The sequence below is a fragment of the Leptonychotes weddellii genome, chromosome 3, assembly GCF_054177405.1.
Source record: "Leptonychotes weddellii isolate Sample4059 chromosome 3, ASM5417740v2, whole genome shotgun sequence".
In the NCBI taxonomy this organism is placed as follows: Eukaryota; Metazoa; Chordata; class Mammalia; order Carnivora; family Phocidae; genus Leptonychotes; species Leptonychotes weddellii.
The window spans coordinates 592,834-618,050 of record NC_138371.1 but is presented as its reverse complement, the minus strand read 5'-3'; the positions used below and the strand labels follow the sequence as shown (position 1 = coordinate 618,050).

The window sequence follows — 25,217 nt, the reverse complement described above, 5'->3', positions numbered from 1 at the left end:
TCCCTTCCCCAGGACAAAAAACTCACAGGGGAAGAGGAGCTGCCTCCAAAGAAGGTCACGCGGTACCAGGTAGCTATGAAAACCCAGGTGGCGGAGAAGTCCGGGAGCTCGGGGAAGTAGCGCCTGACATCCTCTGTGGCTCTGCGCAGCGTTGCTGGGTCAGCGGCCTCCCGGTAGTACACATCACCTGCCCGTCGATTGTCCACATCTGCCCAGAAGGCTGCCACCACGCAGCGGTCCTTGGCGATGGGGAAGGCCACTGGGGTGAACTGAGAGACCTCTTTCAGGAAGGAGATGATCCCATTATTGTTCACCTGTCAGAAAGAGAGAGGACCAATGGGCACCTAGGGGCGGCAGGTGGGCCTGGAGGCCTCCCCTGCCTCACCCACCAGGCACCCTCCAAGGGTGAGCTGGCCTTGAGCAAGGCGTCCCCAGGATGGCATGACAGTTCCTGGTCCCTAATACAGGACCCCTTGGCCTGCTCCATCCCCTTGCAGACAGGCTGTGTGCTCAGGGACAGGCTCTGACCTGTTTGCTGTACCCGATGCCCTGCAGAATGCCCAGATCTGGGTTGCTGCTGTGGGGTCGGGGAGCTCCCATTGTGGGCCCTGGCTTTGGGCAAATGGGGTGCCCAGGGCCCTGGGTCCCACTTTAATCAGGGACCTTGGGAGGGCACAGCAGAGTGCCAGCCTCCGAGCCAGGTGTGGCAGGTGAGTCGGAGGCACGTGAGGAAGGGTGGGCAGGTAGTGCTGGGGAGCAGAGCTGGGGATGGGCAGGAGCCAGTGTGGCCAGGGGAGCCTGGAAGGGCCTTGATGGCTGGGTTGGGGGGTGGTCTGTGCTCAGGACGCCAGACAGTGGGGAGCCCCAGAAGGCTCCTGAGCAGAAGAGGGGGAGCAACATCTCTGTAGTAAGACACAACTGGCTCCAAGGCTGATCCTGCCACTCAGTTAGCTGTGCAACCATGAGGCAGGTTAGCCTTGCTTCTCTGTGCTCTGGATTTTTACCCATGAGTTGGGGATAACACTAGTTCTTGCCTCCAGGATGCTGGACAGCCTTGAATGAATTAATGGTCACAGAGCTGGGCTCCAGACTGCCATGATTAGCTCCTGGTAAGATTGTGGTCAGAACTGTGCTTTTAGAAAAGACCCTCTGGACTTCCCCTTTAGGTGAGAGCCGGCTCTGTAATCCAGACCAATACAAAAGACAGATAAGCACACCTCTCTTCGGAAAGACACAAAAGAGCAAACAAGCAAGTGAGGGAGTTTCAGTGTTTCGATTCCAAATTGAGGACAGGGAAGGACGGAGGTGAGCCTGGCACTCAAAGCTCCTTTCCCTGTGAGTGCATCTGCAAATTCACAAGCAACAGCTGCAAAGGAGATCTGCTGTTTTAGTAGCCTTGTCGAGGGAAAGGGAGAGAAACGTCGAAGCTCAGAGCTCACTCAGTGGTGGGGATAAGCCCCCACATTAAGCGGGGTGAACTCGAAGTACACAGTCCTTGTGCAGCCTCACACTCTGCTGTCCCCTCACCTGAGCAATGCAGGGCCCCTCAAACCTGGACTTGGTTTAAGGTGGCTCCCGATGGGTAGCATTCCACGGTTCCAGGCAGAAGCAAAGAAAACCCTCTCTGGCAGAAGATGGCATCTTCTTAGGCCTCAAGCTGTTCATATAAATAATTTTTCCAATACAAAACACAGGACACAGTCAAAGATAATTGGGCACCCAAGGAAGAAAGATACCACTAAGAAGAATAAGCAGAAATGAGAGAAACTTCAGACATCAGAATTATCAAAGACTATAAAATAGCTAAGTTTACTGTGCTCCAAGAAAATGCAAACTTTAAATTTTGTCAAGAGAACAGCCAAAACAATCTTGGAAAAGAAGAACAAAGTGGGAGAACTTAGACTTCCTGCTTTCAAAACTCACTGCAAAGCTATAGCAGTCAAAGCAGTGTGGCACTGGCATAAAGATAGAAAGATAGACAATGGAATAGAATAGGATGCCCAGAAACAGACCATCACATATAGGGTCAAATGACTGTCATCAAGGGTGCCTAGAGCAATCGAGGTAGGACAGGTTTTCCAACACATGGTGCTGGGAAAAATGGGTACCCACATGCAGAAGAATGAAGTTGGATTCCCACCTAACACCATATACAAAAATTAACTCAAAATGGATTGAAGACCTAAACATGAAAACATAGGATAAAAGCTTCATGACATTGGCTTTGGCAATGATTTCTTGGATATGACACCAAAGGCACAGACAACAGAAAAAAAAAAGACAAACTGGAGTTCATCAAAATTAAAAATACTTTTTGCATCAAAAGACACTATCAGCAGAGTAAAAAGGCAACCCACAGAATGGGAGAAAATATTTGCAAACCATATATCTAATAAGGGATTAATATCCTAAAGATACAGAGAACTCCTACGACTCAACAACAACAAAAACAACCTGGTTAAAAAATGGGCAAAAGACTTCAATAAACATTTCTCCAAAGAAGATATACAAATGGCCAATAAGCCCAAGAAAAGGTGTTCAAACCCAAGCCATGATGAGCTACCACCTCACACCCATCAGGATGGCTACTATCAAAAAAATAGAAAAGATCAAGTGTGGGCAAGGATATGGAAAAACTGGAACCCTTGTGCCCTGCTGGTGGAAATGTAAAATGGCACAGTCACTGTGGAGAACAGTTGGTAGTTTCTCAAAAAATTGCAAATAGAATTACCATATGATCCAGAAATTCTATTTCTGTATTAGTCTGCTAGGGCTGCCATAACAAAATATCAGACTGAGTGGCTTAAACAACAGAAATTTGTTTTCTTGTAGTTCTGGAGCTAGACATGCAAGGTGAAGGGGCCATCAGAGTTGGTTTCTAGTGAGGCCTCTCTTCCTGGCTTGTAGATGGCTTCCTCCATGCTGTCTCACCACATGGCTTTTCCTCTGTGTGCACATGAGGAGGGAGAGAGCTCTCTGGTGTTTCTCCCTCTTATCATCAGATTAGGACCCCACTCATACAACCTCATATAACTTTAATTACCTCCATAAAAGCTCTATCTCCAAATACAATCACATTGCGGGTGTAGGAATTCAACAGATAAATTTTGGGTGGCACACAATTCATCCACAATACCCCAAATAATTGAAAGCAGGACCTCCAGAAGATATTTGTACACCCATATTCATAGCAGCATTATCCATGACAGCCTAAAGGTGGAAGCAACCCAAGTTCCACCAGTGCATGAATGAGTAAGCAAATGTGGTCTGTCTATACAATGGAATATGATTCAGCCTTAAAAAGGAAGGAAATTCTGACATGTGCTACAAGATGGATGAACCTTGAGGACATTACGCTTAGTGAAAGCCAGTCACAAAAAGACAAATGCTATGATTTCACTTATATGAGGGATCTAGAGTAGTCAAATTCAAAGAAAGTAGAATGGAGGTGGCCAGGGGTGGGGGGAGAGGGGGAATGTGGGAGCCTCTGATGGGGACAGAATTTCACATTTACAGACAAAAAGAGTCTGGAGGTGGAAGGTGGTGATGACTGCACAATATGAATGTCCTTAATACCACTGAACTGTACACTTAAAAGTGGTTAAGATGGTAAATTTTATATTATGTGTATTATCCATAATACAAAAAATTGATTTAAAAAAGGGCTGGGGGGCCACCTAGCTGGATCAGTCAGTAAAGCATGTGACTCCTGATCTCAGGGTCATGAATTCGAGCCCCACGTTGGGTGCAGAGATTACTTTAAATAAATAAATACTGTTTTAAAAAGGGCTGAGATAAAAAAATCATCAGGGTGGAAATTACCTTTTAAAAAGCCATTTTAAAGAACTAAATAGAAATTCTAGTATTTAAACTAAGTAAATAACAAATTAAAAACTAAGTAGATGGATTTAAGAGCGGTTTTGAAGCAACTGAAGAAAGAACAAGTGAACTAGAACTAGAAGATAGGTCAGAAGAAACTATCTGGAATTTAGAACAGAGACAGAAAGATGGAGAGCAGAGAAGAAAAATAAGACTTACGTGAAGCGGTAGGATGATCAAATAAATGATGGTTTGGAGTACCAGAGGGTAAGGAGCTACAAAGGCAATGGATGAGAATTTCTAGAACCTATTGGAGACACCAGGCCACATATGCAACAGTCCCAGTGATTCCCTAGCTGGAAAAAAAAGAAGTAAAGCAACAACAAATGACTGCTAGAAATGCAGAAAATGAATGACAAGGAGACAACTGTAAAAGGAGAAAACATATACATTACCATCAAGGGCCCTACAGGTAGAGTGACAGTTGATTTCTCACAAGAAATGATGGGAACTAGAAAACAGTGGGATCATATCTTTAATGTGCTGAAAGAAAATAACTGCTAACATAATCTTATACGCAGACAAAATATCCTTTATTACTGAAGGCAAAATAAAGATAATTCAGATAAATAATAAGTAAATAATAACTAAATAGCAGACCCACATGAAAGAAATTCAAATCAAAGGGAAATGTAAAGTCAGAGATGCAAGAAGGAAAAAAGGGCAAAGAAGGTGCTATGGACTGAATGTCTGTGTCTGCCCAAACTTCTTATGTTGAAACCTGACCCCCCACTGTGATGGCATTAGGAGGCGGGGCCTGTGGGAGGAGATTAGGTCACGAGGTTGGAGCCCTCGTGGAGGAGATTATAAAAGAGAGCCCAGAGAGCTCCCTCTTTCCTTCTGATGTGTGAGGGCACAGCAAGAAGATGGCTGTCTATTAACCAGGAAGTGGTTCTTCACCAGACACTAAATCTGCCAGCCCCTTGAGCTTGGACTTCCCACTCCAGAACTGTGAGAAATAAATGTTGTTTAAACCACCCAGTCTATGGCATTTTTGTTATAGCAGCCAGAACAGATTAAAGCAGAAGGTATGAGAATAAATCTAAACGAACACTGACCATATAAAGAAATAATATAAATAAAACTGTGGAATTGTGTAAAAAAAAAAAATCTGTAGAATTAAAAATTCATGATAATATCCTATAAATTGGGAGAGTATTAAAGTGTTCCAAGCTCACTGTATTTTCCAGGAAGAGGATAAAGGCATTTGGTTAACTTATAAGTGAATATTGATAAGTAAAAATGAGTATTGTACTACCTAGGATAATCACCAAAAGAATAGAAACAGTGTATATATATAGTCCTAACTGATAGAGGGGATGTGACTGAATGATTAAAATACTTGACATATAAGATGGCAAGAAGGAGAGAGAAGGGAATATAAAGTAAGTGGAACCATTAGCACAGAAGATAGTAGATTGAAACATAACTCCATCAGTCACGCATTAAATGAAAATGAATTAGATGTTCTGGTTAAAATATATACTATCCAAATGCTAACCAAAGAAAACCTATAGTTTATAGTTACATTATTATCAGACAAAACAGATCATAAGGCAAAAAGTACAGCCAGAGACAAAGAGGGCCACCTCATAATAATAAAGGAAGATATAACAATTTTGCATTTTTATATATCTAATAACAAGGTCTCAACATATGTAAGTGAAAAACTGACAAAAAGAAATAGGTCAATTCATAATCATAGTGGAGCATTTTAACATACCTTCTCTAGTAAAATAGACTAGGCAGACAAAATAATCTGCCAGAATACAGAAAATTTGAGCAATGTAAATAATAAGTGACCTAATAGATAACACAAATAGAATATTATTTTAAAAATTTACCATATACTGACCACGTAGCAAGTGTCAACAAATTCCAAGTGACTGCAAAAAAATACAGAGTTTGTTCTCTGGCCACAGTGTAAATATCCTAAAAATATTACCCGCAAAAGGTAGGAAATTTCTATGTGTATGGAAATTAAGGAATATAAATAACTTTGGACTGAAAGACAACAAAAGTGCTATTTAGCAAAAACTTGTGAGAGTGTGGTGCAAGCAGAACTTAAAGAGGAATTTGTAGCCTTGCGTGCTTATTTTAGTATGTATACTTAGTGAATAAACCAAAAAGTTAGTAAATAATCCACATACAGTAAACAAACAACAACAACAACAACAATAAAAACCCAGGGGAAGTGAAAAATAAAAAATTAAGAGCACAATTAATGAACTAGAAAACAAACACTGAAAAAGAATCAGCAAAACTAAAACTTGGTTTGTTTAAACTACTAGTAAAATAGATAAACTTCTGGTGGAATTGGTTAAGTAAATAAGAGAAGGTATCAATTGCCAATATCAGTACTAAAAAAGAAAATTGACTTCATACCTTAATATTGTTAAAAAGATAATAAGGTAATATTATAAATACCTTTGTAATAACAATCAATTTAAAATTTTAGGTGAAATGGAAAAATTTCTAGAAAAAATGCAGCTGACTGAAACTGGGTTAAGAAGAAATAAAGGAGGAAAGGGTGTTAGCATAACAGAGTAATGACTTCTTCCATGGACTGGGTCAGGGGAAACTGAGAAGACTCCCCAGGATCCAGGCAGATAATGTTCTCTACAAGTGGGGGTGTTGGGGGAGTAGGGGGTGGGAGGTGAGGACGCCCACTGTTTTACCTGTTAATAAAGTTGAGCAGTGAGAGGTAGGCTTGAAACAAGCCATCTGATCAGAGCTTTGGTTGTTATAATGACAATGGGGCAGCGACCCTTCAATGCCCCAATGAAAAAGCAGAAGGGCCTTGATGACTGAGTCAAAAGATTCTCAGAGCTGAAAGAAATGGTTCCAGCAATAAGGATTTAGAGTTTTGTTTTGGATTTAGAGTTTTGAGGGGACCAGAAACATTGAAAGTCCATTTGGTCGAGCTGTGTGAGTGGCAAATGCAAAGCCTTGCTTATTGGTGCAGTCACTGTCTTCTGCGGTGTCCCCGGATCCTTGCTCCCTCCTCCATCCTGACTTCAGTTGCTTTAAGAAAAAAGCCAAGTCTGGCAGGGGACTTGAGAGAGGGGAAGGACTCACACTTTTACAGCTCTGTTGGTTACAGGCACCCAAGTTGCTACCCTACCTGGTTCATTAGGGGAAGGTGGTTCCAGGTGCAGGGGTAGCTGAAGGCTCAGAGGACTGTGGGGGAAAGCTATGGTGACATGTATGCAACAAACAGAAAGGGGCTCCCAGAAAAATTAAATAAATGGCATTCACCCTAGAAAGAAAGTGAAACTGCCTCTGTTTGCAGATGATATGACCTATTATATAGAAAATCCCAAGGAATCCACCAAAAAACTATTTGAAGCAATCAGTGAGTTCAGCAAGTTGCAGAATATAAGATAAATATATAAGTATTAATTGTATTTCTATACAGTACAATGAATGATCCAAAAATGAAATCAAGAAAACAATTCCATTTACAATGGCATCAAAGAGAATAAAATACTTATGCATAAATTTAACCAAGGAGATGCAAGACTTGTACACTAAAAACTACAAAATATTGTTGAAAGAAATTAAGAAGATCTAAATAAATGGAAAAACATCTCATGCTCATGAATCAGATGCCATAACACTGTTACTGTTGTTAAGATGGGGATATTCTCAATTAATTCCTAAAAATCAATTTCTTAAACACCAGCAATGAACAAGGAAGGGGCATTTGAACTTAAAAACAATTCCATTGACATTAGTACTACCCAAAATGAAATACTTAGCTATACATTTAATGGAATCTGTACAAAAGCTATATGAGGAAAACTACAGAACTCTAGTGAAAAAGACCAAAGAAAAACTAAATAAATGGAGAGATATTTCATGTTTGTGGATAAGGAGACTCAATGTTTCAAGATGTCAGTTCTACTAGATCTATATATTCAATGCAGTCCCAATCAAAATAACAGCAAATTATTGGGGCGCCTGGGTGGCTCAGTCGTTGAGCGTCTGCCTTCAGCTCAGGTCATGATCCCAGGGTCCTGGGATCGAGCCCCGCATTGGGCTCCCTGCTCAGTGGGAAGCCTGCTTCTCCCTCTCCCACTCTGCCTGCTTGTGTACCCTCTCTCACTGTGTCTCTCTCTGTCAAATAAATAAATAAAATCTTAAAAAAAAAACACAGCAAATTATCTTGTGGAAATCAATCAAGTGATTCTAAAGTTTACATGGAGAGGAAAAGACCCAGAATAGCCAACACAATACTGAAGGAGGAGAACAAAGTTGGAGGGCTGACACTACCTGACTTCAGGACTTACTAGAAAACTACAGTAATCAAGACAGTGTGGCATTGGTGATAGAACAGACAAATAGACCAATGGATCAGAATAGAGAGCCCAGAAGTAGACCCCCATCAATACAGTCAACTGGTCTTTGACAAAGGAACAAGGGCAATACAATGGAGCAAAGATCACCTTCTCAACAAATGATGCTGGCACAACTGGACACACACATACACACACACACACACACGACTCTAGACACAGACCTCACACTCCTCACAAAATTTAACTCAAAATGGATCATAGACCTAAATGCAAGGCACAAAGCCACAAAACTCCTAGAAGTTTATGTAGGAGAAATCTAAATGACCTTGGGTTTGGTGATGACTTTTTAGATATAACACCACAGGCATGATCCATGAAAGAAGTAACTGATTAGCTTGACTTCACTGAAATTAAAAACTTCTGCCCTGTGAAAGATAGTATCAAGAGAGTGAGAAAACAAGTCACAAAGTGGACTTACAGGAGAAAATATTTGCTAAGGGCATATCTGATAAAGACTGTTGTCCCAAAATATACAAAGAACACTGAAAACTCAACAATAAAATACCAAAACAACCTGATCAAAATATGGGCCAAAGACCTTAGCAGACACCTCACCAAAGAATATATACAGATGGCAAATAAGCACATGAAAAGATGCTCCACATCATATGTCACCAGGGAAATTCAAATTAAAAAAATAATGAGACACCACTATACACCTCTTAGAATGGCCAAAATCCAGAACACTGACACCATCAAATGTGGCTGAGGATGTGGAACAACAGGAACTCTCATTCACTGCTGGTGGGAATGCATAATGGCAGCCACTTTGGAAGACAGTTGGACAGTTTCTCACAAAATAAAACATACTCTTATCATAGGATCCAGCAATTGCACTTCTTGGTATTTAACTGGGAGTCGAAAACTTATGTCCATACAAAAACATGCACACACATGCTTATAGCAACTTCATTCATAATCGCCCAAACTTAGAGACAAGCAAGATGTCCTTCAGTAGGTGAATGGATAAATTCTGGTACATCCAGACAATGCAGTATTACTCAGTGTTAAAAAGAAGTGAGCTTTCAAGTCATGAAAAGACATGGAAGAACCTTAAATGCATAAGTGAAAGAAGCCAATCTGAAAAGTCTGTATACTTTGTGATGTCCACTATATGATGTTCTGGAAAAGGCAAAACTATGGAGACAATAAAAAGAGCAGTGGTTGCCAGGGGTGAAGAGGGAGGGAGGGTGGGAGGGAGGAACAGGTGAAGCATGGAGGATTTTTAGGGCAGTGAAAATACTCTGTATGATACCATACGGATGGATACATGTCACTGTATATTTGTCCAAACCCACAGAGTGCACGACACCAAGAGTGAGTCCCAATGTGAACAATGGACTTTGGGCGACTATGATGTGTTAATGTAGGTTCATTGATTGTGACAAAGGTACCACTCTGGTGGGGGAGGTTAAAATTGGGAGGCTGTGCCTGTGGGGGTACATGGGGTATATGGAGAATGTCGGTATCTTCCTCTTAGTTTTGCTGTGAACTTAAAACTCTTCTAAAAAAATACATGGGGTATATGGAGAATGTCGGTATCTTCCTCTTAGTTTTGCTGTGAACTTAAAACTCTTCTAAAAAAATAACACAATAAAAAATGGGCAAAGTTGAATAGTGAATAGGCATTTCTTCAAAAAGCTATACAAATAACATGAAAAGATGCTCAGCATCATTAACCATCAGGGAAATGCAAACCAAAACTGTAGCTGGATACCATGTCATACCCACTAGGATGGCTGGAATGAAAACAGATGGGCAATAACAGGTGTTGGAGAGGATGTAAAGACACCGGAGCCTGGATACACTCTTAGGGGGATATAAAATGGTACAGCCACTTTGGAAAAGTCTGGCAGGTCCTCAGGTGGTTAAACAGAGCATAACTCTGTGCATCTACCATTCCATGGTAGGGGTATATCCACACACAGCTGAGAGAACCGAAAACATGTCCACAAGGAAACCTGCACACAAATGTTCACTACAGCATTATTCACAATAGCCAAAGAGTGGGCCAATGCCTGTGTCCATGAACTAATCAATGGGTAAAGATAAGTGGAATATTAGTCATCCGTAAAAAGGACTGGAATACTGATTCACGCCACAACATGCATGAACTTTGAAAATGTTACCTTAAGTGAGAGAAACCATACACCATAAACTATATGATTCCATTTATATGAAATGTACAGAATAGGCAAATTAATAGAAATAGAAAGTAGATTAGTGATTGCCTAAGTCGGGGCAGAATTGGGGGGCTGGAGAATGACAACTGAGGGGTACAGGGTTTCTTCTGGAGGTAAGGAGAATGTTCTAAAATTGTGGTGATGAATTACGATTCTAAATACATGAAAAGCCGTTGAGTTGTAAGAGTGAATTGTATGGTACGTGAATTACATCTAAGTGGAAGGAGGGAGGGAGCGAGCAAGGCTAGGGCACGGGCATCAGCCTGGAGCTAAAGGCTCCACAAGAGGGTGGCCTCCCCTGTGCATGCCACCCCACTCCTTGGGCCCCCCGAGGCAGAGAACATGGTCCCCTGACTCATGCACAGCGCTCCTGTAAGGGGAAGACAAGGTTGCAGTGGGGACAGGAAGCTTAAGGGACCTCGTGGGTGGGGTCTGAGTGTGTCATTGTTGCCTGCCATTCTGCCGGGAAGTGTTGGGGCCTCTCCTTCTGGGGATTGCTGCACTTGAGAGATAAGAGAGAACCACAGCCCTGCCTCCAGGCTCTTCTGCAGAAACTGGGGGAGTCCAGGAGTCACCAGGCCCGCGAGGGTCTCCAGGGCAGCAGCACCCCCTGCCTGACGCAGGGCCCAGCGGAGAGCTTGCAGAAGCCAGGGTGATGCATGGGGGTCTTATGACTCTGGCCCAATATCTCCATTTGGGGTGGGTCAACTTGAACTTGACCAGTAACCAGGGAAGGGCCCAACAGGGTGGGTGGCCAAATAGAAACAGCACAGACACTAAGTCATCTTGGTTTTACGTAAAAAATGGCAGCTACCCTTTTGGGGGACCTCATCTTTCACTCCAGTGTCCCAAGTAAAGCCGTTGGCTCAGGGGGCCCTCCGGTCACAGAGGGTCCCCTGAGCGTCCCCTGGAAACCTGCCTGGTTTGCTGATGGTCCAGCCTAGCTGGAGCCCGATGCCGTCCCCACGAGCCCCAGCCCCAGGAGCAGCCCCAGCTCCAACGGGGTAGCCTGTGGAAAGGTCGGCCAGTGCTCCGGGCCGCGAAGGGACTCTTGACTAGACACGCCCGGTTTTTACTGACCTTTGGTCTAGTTGAGGGTCAGCAGACTGTTCCGTGAAGGGCCAGATAATAAATATGTTTGGCTCTGGGGACCGCATACGGTCTCCATCACATACCCTTCTTTGTTCTTTTGTTTTTGTTTTTATAGCCCTTTAAAAATACCAACAACATTCTTAGCTCAAGGGCCATACGCAAACAGACCTTGGGCTGGGTTCCTGGGCTGTCCTTTGTGGACCGCCGGTCTGCCGGGCACGGGGGGCACTGCTCACCCTGCCCGCGGCCGCTCAGAGCTCAGTATGGAGACAGCCCTCCCGCCAGAAGGCCGATGCTGAAAAAGCCTGCCGGCTCCCAACTGCCATCGGTCTGCCTCCCGGAAGGGCACAGCCCATGCTTGGGGCCTGCGAGCCTGGGCACGCACTGCGGCCACTGGGTGCAGTCTGGGTCACTCTCGGAGGGGCCCACGGGACCGATGGGGACCAGGCCACTGTGGAGGCCTCTCCCAGGCAGATGCTGCCTCTGGGAACCCCTCCTTATACCAGAGATCGCACCCCAGCCAGCGCCAGCACCCGGCGGGAGGAAAGGCCTGGGTGTTGCTGGTGCGGAAGCTCCCACCGCCCCCAGGCTTGTCTCCCGTGGGAGCTGGGAAGGACCACTGACCCCTGCAAGGCCCAGCTGCCGATACTGCTGACTGCAGTGATTTTCTGGGTCATTCGTGCCCGGTAGAGACCCTCCCTCTATGTCACGGGCCACCGCACAGTGGTACAAGCGTCCAGCGACCGTTCCACGCTCTCCACCGTCCACTGGCACCTGGCATCGCCGAGCCCTGGATCAGCCTCCCCAGACTCCACCCCAGAGACCTCTGCCTCTGCCGCCCGTGGCCCCGCTCTGCGTACCGGCCAGGCAGCTTGCTCACTGAATGTGGCCGTCCCCAGCCAGGATTCGCCTCCTCTTGGCTGCCCTTCGGTAATGACCAGGGCAAAAGGGCGGAGACTGATACAGGGTCGTGTAGGCCTATGCTGAGCGCTGGGGATTCCGCACTGTTCCTGGGCACGACGGCGCACCTCCCTGTCCCCTAAGAACAGCACAGGCCAGCCCCAGGGGCAGCCCGGCCGAGAGGGGCCTCCGGGTTCGAACGAAACTCTGGCTCAGCCAGCTGGATTTGCTTGTTGGACCAACACGCTCCTCAGTCATGGAGACACGGGTCACTTGGTTGAGTACGCTGTTCACTGTCATCTCTGGTGGTCCACGGGGGCCAAAGTGGGGGCTGTAATGGGTCTGTATAAATTTCACTCGAATGCCCCTGTTGCTTTTGCTCCTGAACCCTGCAGGTGAGAGGTCGGTGTGTGAGTAGGGGAGTGGGGAGAAGGTGAGCACTAGGGTCGGGCACGCTGTGGAGGGAGCGACCCACCCGGCACTGGGCAGGGACCACCTGAGACCTGGGGGTTCGGGCATCGGGAAGCGTGACGGTTCTTCACCCCTAGGTCCAGCCCCTGGCAAATCCCCCGTGGCCTCCCTGTGCCAGGCAGCACCTGTGGGGGCCACCTGCCCTGTGCTGGGTTTGCATCCCTGTTTGTGCGCTAGAAAAATGGAAAAGGCCCCGGGACACAGCCAATCACAAATGGTTCTGCTGACACAAAAATGTGTAAACACAGAGAGGGCACAGCCTCGTTTCGGTCTTTCCAACACGAGTTCACGCCTGGCCTTGGGTTATGCTCTGTGTGGTGAACACGGCAGCAAATGTTCCGGGACACGGCCCACAGACCGCAGTCGGACCGTGTGGCAGAGATCCACATCAGTGTCAAATCTCAAACCCGAGGGGTCTGTGCCTCTCGGGTCGTATGTCTGTGTGTGGGGCGAGGGTGAGCCACGGAATGTCCGTCCAAGGGGGTGGAGATGAGGGGGTCAACCATCCCCATCCGCCTGAGACCAAGGGGGCTCCTGGGCCTTCCAGTGCTGAGACCCGGGAGCTTCCCGGTAAAGCAGGGTGAGAGGGTCGCCCTAATGGGAGTCACCGATTTGGCCCATTTACCGCCTCTGTAATTATCGGTGGTGGCGTCAGAGATTAGCAGGGCAGTCTGAACTCCTCATGCGGGTCACGATGGACAATAGCCTGGCCTTAGGCGACATCCTGGCTGAAATAAGAGCCCCTGGCCTCTCTGGGACTGGTGTGCGGCTGGCTGCACTGCGGCTTGGGGGCCAGGCAGAGGTCCCCACTGTGGGACGTCCTGTCGCTGCTCAGAGCCCGGTGTGTAGTAGCCTTAGTTAAATGCATTGTGAGCCCAATCACACCGATTTGGTCCTGGCCTCTGCGGTCTGACTAATCGGAGTGACGGATGGAATGGCAGAGCCATGTGAAAATTTGAGTTTGGCCAAGAACATGTGGGGCCGAGGAGGTGGATTGTGGGGAGAGGCAATCTGCCATGGGTCCTGAATGCCTGGCGTGTTTTTGCTGGGAATGCCAAGAATGCAAGCTCGGTCTGCTCTCCCGGGGCTGTATCTCAGGGCTGTGTTTGCAGAGATCAGCCCTGAGGGATCGAGTGTTGTGTCCCTTGCGGACAGAGGGCAGGTTTCCCCAAGCTCAGTGTTTCTTGGCCGTGACACACGCCCACAGCGGGGGCCCCTCTGTGCCCCGTGGGACTTGGGGAGCAAGGGGCTCCGATGCAGACACTGGACTTCGCTGCCTGCTGCGCTGCGAGGTGCGGCTCTGTGCTTCCAAACCAGGAGTCTGGGGTCTCCGGCCAGCAACCCCAAATCCGTAGCAGGCTAACGTGAGCCAGGGAGGAGGGCACAGCAAATCCCAGACCTCCACAGTTTCATGTTATAATGACCTTGAAATTGTACATAAATTGGAAATTTTCCTAGAAAAACACAACTTACCAAATGTGAGGAGAATGAGAAAACCTATTTTTTTTGTATAATTATTGAAGACATCGAATTGGCACAAACTCTCCCAGGGAAACTCTAGCTCCAGATGGCACCACCAGTGAGTTCCAGCAAACATGTAAGGAAAAACTCCAGAAATACATCAGCCCTTCTGACTAGAGGAACTCATTTCACGAGACTGACACAGTCGTGATACTCAGATCAACAAGGCCAGTACCTGGATGGACAGCAGGCCAATCTCACTGACGCCAAAAGTTGCCACAATCTTCAAACTGATTAGCAAACTGAATCCAGCAATATATAAATAGGAGAAACAATTCATCACTACCAAGTTGGATTTTTAAAAAAGATTTATTTATTTATTTTAGAGAGACAGAATGAGAGAGAGAGAGACAGAGTGCATAAACAGGGGGAGGGGCAGAGGGAGAGGGAGAAAGAGTCTTAAGGTCTTAAGAAGATGCCACGCTGAGCATGGACCCTGCGGCGGGACTCAGTCTCCTGACCCTGAGATCATGACCTGAACCGAAACCAAGAGTCAGATGCTCAACCAACTGAGCCACCCAAGTGCCCCCCGAAGTTGGATTTTTTTTTAAAGATTTTATTCATTTATTTGTCAGAGCGAGAGAGCACAAACGGGGGAGCGGCAGGCAGAGGGAGAAGCAGGCTCTCTGCTGAGCCAGGGAGCCCGACGCACGACTCGATCCCAGGACTCTGGGATCAGGACCTGAGCCGAAGGCAGACACTTAACTGACTGAGCCACCCAGGCGTCCCGCCAAGTTGGATTTTTGTGAGGAATACAAGCTAGGCTTTACATTAGAAAACCATTAATTTAATCAGTTTAAATAATCAATTTAACAGATTAAGGGAGAAAATCACATGATCACCTTACTAGATATAGAGATGGCATTTAATAAAAGTCAACATCCACTTGTGATAGAAACTCTCAGAATACTAGAAATACAAGGGAACACCCTTAATCTGATCAAGGGTGTCTTCAAAATAAACAAGAACAAATGTCGTGTTTAATGATGAAATGTGGAAGTTTCTTTTTGAGATTGGGAACAAGATAAGGATCCTGCTAACACCATTTCCACTAGACAATGCAGTGGAGACCTGAGCTAACACAGCAAGGCAAAAAAATGAATCAAAAAGTAAAAAGATTCGACAGAGAGGAACACAGCTGCCGTGAGTTGCGTGCAATGTGAATGTGGTTGTAGAAAATCTGAAAGAATCCCCAGATAATTTAGTAAAACTAGTAAGGTGCTTGGTTTGGTTGTTAAATATAAAATTAGAAAATGTAAAAATAATCAACTGTGAATCTACATACCAGCAATAAGTAGAAATTAAAGACACCATTAACAACAGTATAAAAATATCAAGTACTTCAGAATAAATTTTAAAAAAGATGCACAAGACTTCTCTAAAATCAATTCTAAAACTTGATTGGAAACATTAAAGACAACCTCAATAAACATAGAAGCACACAATGTTCCTGGATTGCATGACTCAATGTTGTAAAGATACCCATTCTCCCACATGCATCTATATATTCAATGCAGTCTCAAAAATATCCCAACAAGTGTGTGTCTGTGTATGCGTGTAACTCGATAAGCCAATCCCAAATTTTATACGAAAATGCAATGCCAAGAACGACGGAGGTCCTCTTGAGAAGAACAGGACAGATGGGCTTGCTGTGACAGACCCGGAGATCGCCCATGATGCCCCCGCCCTGGAGAGCCGGGAGCCAACCCCCACGCAGGACACTCGTTCAGACAGCAGGGGCGCTGTGGAGCAGCGCGCTTCTTTCCTGAGCCGGGACCCTGTACTTTGGACCTCCTGCCACACATACAGCCCAGCTCCAGGTGTGTTCGACACCTCATTGTGAATGACAGAACAATTCAGCAATAACACTGTTGGAGAATATATTCCTGACTTTTGGGGGTGATTTTTGAAATAAGGCACAAAACCCTCTAACCACAAAAACAAAGACGGACACATTTTATTATATTAAAATTAAGAACGTCTATTCACCCAACGATGCCATTAAAGAGAGTGAAATAAGGCACAGAACGGGAAGAGAAATTTACAGTGTCTGTGACCTGGGTGTGTCAAGAACTCCCACAGATCAACAGGAAAAAGGTAACACAGACAAGAGGGGAAGGACTACGGACGAGAAAATCCAATGGTCGGCGAACACATACAAGATGTGTTCAGTCTCACTGATAAAAAAGGAAGTTAAAACCATGTTCACAGGCCAGTGTACAACCACCAGGCGGGTCCAAGTGCTGGCCGGGGGGTGGTGCAGCGGGAGCACCCACAGGCCGCCGGGTCTACTGCAGCTGAAGACAGGTGCACCCCACGGCCCGGCGGCCTCACTCCATACAAATGTGCACTGAGGATACCCAGATACATGTTCCGGAATTTTCACACACAGCATTGTTAAGAAGAGTCTAAAACTAGGAGCTCCAAATGTCCACCACAGTCAAGCAATTGTTGTCTCTTCACATAATTAAACAGCAGAGATGAACTAAGATGCTACCCCAAACGCAGGTGGGCGGCCCTAAACACAATCTGGGGCAAAGGAGGCAGGTGCAAGAGAATGGACTCCCCGTGCTTCCATCAGACGGAGCTTGCAAACGATCTTAGGGATGCGTGCTGGGAGGGCGGCGAAGCGGGGCCAGGGTGTCATCATGAGGGGCACGGAGGGGCTAGGGGCCGCTGTAACCTGTTGGTGGGTCCACTGAAGCTTGCGCTGCATTTGTCCCTTTGTGGCACATTTCATGGGTCTCCTGCATGTGCTTAGGAAAAGAGTTAAGGGTGAGAAGTCACAGGTGGAAAAGGCACCTGTGGATGGGAGCGGCAGAGACCAGGCAGTGGGGGCCCCTGGGCTTGGGCTGGAGCTGTAGGTGGCATGGGTCACCTGCCGGTGGGACCAGCCTGTGCTGCCCTCCCCGCATCCCTTAGCTGGCCTGCTCCCCACTGTGGCTCCTGCAGGCAGACCATTGAGTTTTCCTCCTCCTTTGAAGTCAAGTCCAGCCCCGAGCTGTGTGTGGTGTGTGCAGAGGCCTCCGGCCTGCCCCCATCCCAGACTGCCGCTGCCCTCCCCACCCTGGGGGTGTGGGCCTAGAGCCTAGGGGTCCAGGAAGGAGGCAGAACAAGCCGGCCCTGTTTCCCTGCCAGGGCAGGGCTGGGGCCAGGACCACAGCCGAGAAGGCGGTGGGGGCCCCGGCTTGTGTGAGCAGGCTGCCGGCAGGCGCTCTCACCTGGACAGGAACCCCACTGGGCTTTCTTCATCCAGATGAGAACATCTGCACATCCGGTGGGGGTTGGGGGAGTGGGCAAGCTGGACCGGAGGGTTGGGTGCCACAGACCCAGAGCGGGGAGCTGGGGGGTGAGGGGATCCATGTGGTGGCCCTGCCCATCCCCCAGCAGGGCCCCCTCCTCCTTCAGGGCAGGGCAAATGCCACTTCGCGAAATACCAGCTTTATAGTATTTGTCTACGTGCAGTAGTACTTTATAAAACATGTGATGCAGATACGGAGACTGAGGAGGGAGGATTAGAGCCGGACTCCTGGTCAGACGCGCCCCCTGTGACAGGTGAATGTCCTAGCTGAACAAGGTAGCTTTAATCCCCGTCTGGGACTTAGAGAAGTGAGGATCCACCGACATGCTGTTTAGCCACTGACTTCCCAGAACCCTGACCGTGGGCCTGGGTGTTTGCTGGGCCCCCGGGCCCAGAGCATCCACCCTGCACCGGCTGGCCATGAGGACCTGAGGCCTGTGTGGGGGACCCACCCAGCCCTTTGGGGCTCTCACGAAAATGCAGGGAGACCCCAGGAGCAGAGAGGAAGGAGGACCTGCTGATTTGTCCTCCCGGGCCCTCCCCGTCGACGCCCCTGGCCAGAGCCTCCCTGTGGCCACCCTGTGGTCTCCCCAAGCCAGGCCTCCCACACAGATGCTGCCTCTCTCCTGTGCAAGGACCGGCTGCGGAACCAGGCTGCCCCTGGGTGTCCCAGCCCCGGGGGGGACTCGTACACAGGCTGCCTCGTGCGGCCGTGTGGTGGGCAGAACTGAGTGCAGGGGTGGGCGGGCGGGCGCCAGAGGCCCGCGGTCAGTCTGCGGAGGGGCTGCTCCCGTCCGCGTGAGCAGGCCAACGGTCCTGGGAAGGGAGCTGCTGGTCAGCGTCCCTGGGGCAGCCCCGAAGCCACCCCACACTACAGGAAGTTGCAGCGACTCTGTGAACTGCAGGGAGGCCCTGGGGGGAGGAGCAGCCCCTGCGTGCGTGTGTGCTCGTGTGTGCCTGTGTGTATGAGTGTGTGTATGTGTACGAGCGTGTGTGAGTGCACATGTGTAAGCGTGTATGTGTGTACAGATGTGTGTGTACAAGGGTATGTGTGTGCCTGTGTATGAGGGTGTGTGTGGTGTGTGCATATGAGTGCGTATGTGTATGTGTGTATGAGGGTGTGTGAGTGTGCGCGCGCGTGGGAGGGTGTGTGTGGTGTGTGTGTGCATATGAGTGCGTATGTGTATGTGTGTAGGAGGGTGTGTGAGTGTGCGCGCGTGTGGGAGGGTGTGGGTGAGTGTGTGCGCGTGTGGGAGGGTGTGGGTGAGTGCGCGCGCGTGGGAGGGTGTGGGTGAGTGCGCGCGCGCGTGGGAGGGTGTGGGTGAGTGTGCGCGCGCGTGGGAGGGTGTGTGAGTGTGCGCGCGCGTCGGAGGGTGTGGGTGAGTGTGCGCGCGTGTGGGAGGGTGTGTGAGTGTGCGCGCGTGGGAGGGTGTGGGTGAGTGTGCGCGCGCGTGGGAGGGTGTGGGTGAGTGTGCGCGCGTGTGGGAGGGTGTGGGTGAGTGTGCGCGCGTGTGCAGTGTGGCGTGGGGGCTGGCCAGAGGGCGCCCACACCTTTCCTGCAGGCCCAGGCCGGCCCCCCACTGGTTCAGGAGAAGCTCAGAGGGACGGCACTGGTGGCATTTCCGACTTGGATAAAACCAGGAAAGAGCGGAAATGTCCTGGAGAGTCTCTCGGAGGCAACTTCCAGCCCAAAGTATGTGACGTGTGTCTGGCCGGTCCCTGAGCCGGGAGCTCGAGGGCTCGCTGGTGCCACCCTTGCTGGATGGAGGGGCTGCTCTGAATGGGGCCGTGCAGGCCTGGAGGGGAGCCAGGGACCCCGAGGCCACAGCACCCCAGCTCTGCAAACAGCATATCCAAAAGGGCGGGGCCTTGGTTCCTGCTTTGACTTCTCTGCCAAGAATAAAACAATAAAGCCCCTGAGGCCTTTTATAAGCTTGTTTTGAAAAATGTAGGCATGTTTTTTATTTCCTGGCGGCTTTCTGGGTAATTAGGATTCCTCCCACGGCACAGTTGGGGGCTGGAGTCCAGCTTACGGGGCAGCGAGGGGGCAGGGCCCCTGGGGCTCACAGGCCAGGCGGGTCTGAGCCCTGGAGAGCCAGAAGTTGCCGCACACCCAGCCGGGGAAGGAGGGGAGGCTGGCCCTTGGCTGAGCGCTGGGAGAGAGCCAGAGCGGGGCTGCAGGGGCTGCAGGAGGAGGACCCCAGCAGATGGGGAGCAGGGGAGCCACCCTCAGGGCCCACTTCCTGGGGAAGAGCAGAGAACGGGGCCCGCCCCCTCCCTGGGCTAGGGGGCGGGAGGGGGGGTTCCCCTGGAAGACGGGGCTGAGGGGCAGGCGGACCTCAGCGTTGGAGGAGTTGCCCCTCCCTCCCGCCCAGGCCAAGCCCTCCTGGGCTGGGAGCCCCAGCTGTACTTCCTGCGGTGTCCTCCCCTTCCACGGCCCTCCTCCAGAGGCTCCCTGCGGCCACCCTCTGGTCTCCCATTGGCGTGCTGCCCGCTGCCCCACCCGCAGGGCCTGCCTCTCCGGTGTCCCAGCACCTGTGCCTCCTCGTCCCTCGTCTTGTCCCTGCTGTGCTCTTCTCTCTCCTTCCTGTGTAGAAGGCAACTCCCCCCACCCCCACCCCCGGCAAAGCCACCTCTTTGCCTCTCCTGGGGTCCACCACGACCAGGTGTCCCTTCAGGCCCGGAGCCCAGCTCCCCAGGGCCCCTGGACGTGCCTCCCTGTGTGATACAGTCCCACAGCCCCTGGGCACCCATTTCCTCCTCTGCACCCATCACCAGCCTGAGCCGCTGCCTTCCTGCCTCTCCTGAGACCTTGCTGCCCCTCGGCCTGGTCCTCAGACAGAGGTGCCTCCTTTCGGCCACCCTGCACCCCTGCAACCCCTGTGGGGTCCGCTGACATCCTATAGCTACCACAGTCGAGATGCACCCCAAATGCAAACCTGGCGTGTCCCTGCTCCCCACATACACCCAGACTCTCACCCTGCCAGTCCCTCTTCTGGGGGCAGTAGTCACTCCTTTGGGCCCCAGCTTCATCCCAGACCCCGTCCCCAGCAAGCCTCTGAAGCTGCCTGTGCCCATGCTCCCTCTGACCAGAGTAGCCTACAAGGGTCTGAGGGACTGCGCTGGCTTTGGTCTACCCCAGGACCAGCTTGGAGGACAGTGTGGTCCCGGGCTGCTCTGCTGTGCGGAGGGTTTGGGGTCAGGGACCCAAGCCTGGACCCTGTCCTATTCCCACTCCTCCCACCTGCACTCAGCCTGCGCAGTTCAGACTTGTGTCTCAGCTGAGTCCTGGGGCTGGGGAGCAGGGCAGTGGCTACGCACACAGTAGGTGTTTAATTAACGACTCGCCTCACTTTATAAAGAACCAGTTTATGGATGTTGAGGCTCTAAGGCTGCCCTTCCCGCCCCCGAGACGAGGGATGGGGAGAAACCAGCCTGTTACCTTCCCCCCTGCCTGCTCACCGACCCATAAGAGCAGCATCCCTGGGGGCCAGGAGAGGAGGGTGCCAATGAGGATGCCCTTCTGGGTGGCAGGGGGCAGTAGGGAGATGCATTCCTTCAGACCCAGTCATCCCACTTGGAAGAATTTATTATAAGGAAAGGACGGGAGCCCCGTGTAAAGGCATGGATAGGGTTCACCTGCGCCACAGCATCATTAATTCATGGGGACCACTGAGACCACCAACTCAATCAACAGTCAATGGAGCAACCCATTCAAATAATCATGATCGAGCCACAGGATGGAATATTAGACTGTCCCCAGAAAGCATGTTTCTACAAATTTAAGGCATGGGGAATGCTCATGGCATAAAATAGTGAAAGAAATATGGGAAATAGGAATTGTATGAAGTGGCAGCCCCAGATTTGTCTTGTAGGACCCTAAGTATGCTTGAAAACAGATCAAGAAGAATTTCAGCAAAATGTTGAAAGTGCTTATTTTTGGACGGTAGGATTATGGATGTATCAACCCACTGATCAGAAAACAAACAACAGACATCGGCAGAGCAGCTTCCAGGAGCTAGCTCTCTTCTGGAAGCTGGGACAACACAGTGAACAAAATAGAAGTGAGTTTGTTTTAGAGGGGAGGAGGGGCAGAGGGAGAAGGGAGAGAGTCTCAAGCCAACTCCACGCTGAGCACAGAACCCAATGTGCGGCTCGATCCCGTGACCCTGAGATCATGACCTGAACTGAAACCAAGAGTCGGACGCTTAACTGACGGAGCCCCCCACGTGCTCCCAGAAATGATTTTACTACTAAAACCAAAACATCGCTGCTATTTCTTGCCTCAGTGCAAGGGCTTGGTTGAGGATGTGGAATGAATGAATGAACACGTCGATGCAGAATGAATGCACCAGGTTCTGATGGTGAGTTGTGTGGAGGGACAGGGTTTGGCAAGCTGCTCGCGTCTAGCTCCGAAGTTCTGGCTTCATGCTAAGGGGCGGGAACCCCGGAGTCGTTCCCAGCTGGCCAGGCTGGCCTCCCGGGGGCTGGGTGTGCGTCCAGGTGCGCTGGGCAGCACACACAGAAGGCTCTTCTCAGTAGGAGAACATTCAGGCATTCACTCTGCTTTGATAGAAAAACTGCAAGAACACAGCAAGGAGCGTCCTCCTACTTGATCCACACTTACAGGCCGCTCGGATGTGCGCCGGGTGCAGGCTCTCCCCTCCTCTGTCTGTCTGTCTGTCTGCCTGCACACAACGTTTCCTGAGCTGCCTGAGAGCAAGGGGCAGGCACGACGACCTCTACACACGACCAAGGACACTCTGTGCTGGAAGCGCACGTGCTGAGCCCGAGTCAGGAAAGCGAAGTTGGATGCGGTGCTGCCCACACGGCTTCCCTCATTCACATGTGTAATCACTGTTGACTCCTACCAGCCGAGCTCCCTGGCTCCCTCTTTACCTAAGGGATGGAAACCTGTTGCTACCGTTCTTTTCAAGCTCTGATTGTCCCCGTATGGCCAGAGAGCCCCTCTGATGGCCTCTGTGTCCCCCTGCCACATCCTGACCATTCTTGGAGCGCGTCTTACTTCGAATGTGCTTCATTTACAGCTCCTTCTGCACTTTCCCTGCCTGGGCTGAGTCGTCTCCACAGAGCCCTAGTTCCTTCTGGGGAGACTGACGTTTGGCAACCAGGAGCCGAGCACCAGGAGAGTGCTCAGCGCTATGGGGTGGCGTAGCTTCCATTTCCCTGAGCGGACAGAGCCGGGAAATGCGTCTGCTGTGTGCACGCCCGTGTGCACACACATGCACACACACGCATGCACACAGGTGCCATGTCCACTGCCTCCTATCAGAAGACATAAATACATGCTACGAGTTCATCCGGATGTGGCTTGCAGGACACACAGGTCCACAGGCGGGAGGCGGACACCAAGCAAGGGAACAACCAAGGTGGGGTCAGGGGCGAGCACAGGGGACAGAGTTCGGGAGGGTCGTGGGGGGCCCTTGTCGAGACCTGCATGTCTGGGGAAGAGTCCCCCGCCGCAGGAATAGCAAGCGCCACCCCTGAGCGTGGCCTGCTCTGTGTGGCTGGAGCACAGGGGGCTGGAGGGTGTGCAGGGGCCAAAGCACCCAGCCTCGAGGCCAGGGGCAGGCAAGGGCTGAAAGGAGAGGCAGGATCTCATTCACATTTGGCAGTGCTCCTACGGGCAGGCTCGAGGGGCAGGGCCAGGAGACCAAGGCCAGCCAGGAGGCACCTACACGCATCCCGGCGAGTGGGGACGGTGGCCAGGCCCAGGGCTGGGACCGCGCAGACGCTGGGAAGTGGGATGTGTTTCCAAGGCCTCGACAATGAAGGGACAAGGGCAAGGAGGGAGGCAGCAAAAGGCGACAGTGGGTCCAGGGAGGAAGCTGGACTTCTGTTTGGGTCCCACTAAGTTTGAGATGGAAGGGTGAGGAGACAGCTGGACAGGGTGGTCTAAAGGCCCTGGAATCGGCATTCTGAGCCTCAGTTTCCCCATCTGCCCCCCGATCATCCAGGTGCAGGCACTGGATGGGCGCGGGAGGCACTGGCCAGATTGCGTGCTATGGAACAAATACCTTCCCTTCTCTCTCCTGCCTCCCACCCGCTGCCCTGCTCCTGCATGACCACAGCGCCCTCACGGTCCTGCCAGGCAGGTGTCGGGCTCTGCTCCCTCAGAAATTCCACTGTCTTTCTCACTGAAGAAAGAGAAGGCACAGCGTGCCCACTGTGTCCACACGGGCACGTGTTTTTCCGATACTCTCTTTGTTTCAGGAAAAAGCTTTTATGAAGATATATGTTTTGTTAGTGGCCATAATGTTCGTTTCTGATGAAACGATTTGTTTTTCTAGTAGATCTTTCTGCCTTAGAGCCATTTCTCCCAGTTGTTTTGGCAAGGGTAGATGTTTTTGGTGAGGCTATTAAGAGGGTCAACCATTTTAATAATATTTTCACCTGCGACTTTGATAGGAAGGCTGAGCCTGGCCCCGATGCTTACAGAATCTTTTGACAGTGTTCTGTGAAAATGGTGCCAACCTGAGCTGTCCCGTTTCTAAGATGCAAGGGCCTCCTCTGGCCCCTGCAGCCCCTGAGCACGGCGCTGCGCTGTCCACCACGTACTGCTGGAAGTCAGCCCTGGCCCAGGGGGACTCTCAGCAGGGTGGCATCTACAGAGAGGACGCTTGCCCCTCCCACCACTGCCATCACCAAATGCTGCTGCCCAGGTGCGGGGAGAGGCCTTGGCCAGGCTGTGCCGTGGCCACTGGTGGAGGGAGCACCTGATGTTGGTGGAGGCCACTGGGACAGAGCTGGGTGAGGACGTCCATGGTGCAAAAGATGTGCGTGGTGGTGGAGGTGGCCGGCCTTGAAGGTGGTGGGGAGGAGAGAGCCAACAGAGCAGGAGGCCGCGTGGATGGGGGCATGCAGGGGGTGGTGCTGCGGGGGGGACGGTGCTGACGGCAGTGGTGGTGGATGGTACTGAAAATGGCCGAGGTCGTGCCTGGGGTGACGGTGTGAGACGTAAGGGGAGGTACCCTCAGGCTGGCGCAACACTTTCCTAGCCTCGATGCGGGGATGGTGGGTGCCAGTGCCCAGGGGCCCTCCTACAGTAAAGGTGCAGGACAGTGATGAGACAGAATGTTTCGTGCCCTCTGTGGCCCAGGGTCCCACACTGGGAGCAGCAGACACAGGACCAGCACCCGGGCCTTGTCCTTCAGCCTGAGCAGTCCCTGCTGTCCTGAGCCCCTGGCCCCAGAGCTCGCACTCCTGGGAGTGACCAGCTCCTGGACTCAGGAGGAAGGGAGGAAGGGAGAAAGGGAGACAACAGCCAGCGGGGACCCTACTCCGGCTACCGCCACACCCAGAGGTGGTCTGCCGAGAAGCAGGCCCTGCCCTGACTGCCTGGGGCAGGGGTCCCAGCCTCCCGGCAGTGCGCCTTAGGCGTCAACTGGGGCGGGGCCTAAGTGGCCAGGAGAGAGGAGGAGGCCTTGGCAGGCCCGGGGAGGAACTGAAAGGGTCAGGTGCCCTACTCGGGAAACGAGGCCCCGGAAA

The 25,217-nt window shown here is 50.5% G+C and overlaps 1 protein-coding gene across 7 annotated transcripts in view; it reads right to left on the bottom strand.

Moving 5' to 3' along the window:
• Positions 1 to 25,217, bottom strand: part of LOC102748818 (sushi, nidogen and EGF-like domain-containing protein 1) — a 60,235-nt gene that overhangs the window by 34,114 nt on the left and 904 nt on the right. For all 7 annotated transcript variants that reach the window (XM_081813237.1, XM_081813233.1, XM_081813235.1 and 4 more), the window contains exon 2: positions 27 to 314. In XM_081813237.1, coding sequence (XP_081669363.1) covers positions 27 to 314 — 288 coding nt within the window. The remainder of the gene's footprint in view (positions 1 to 26; positions 315 to 25,217) is intronic.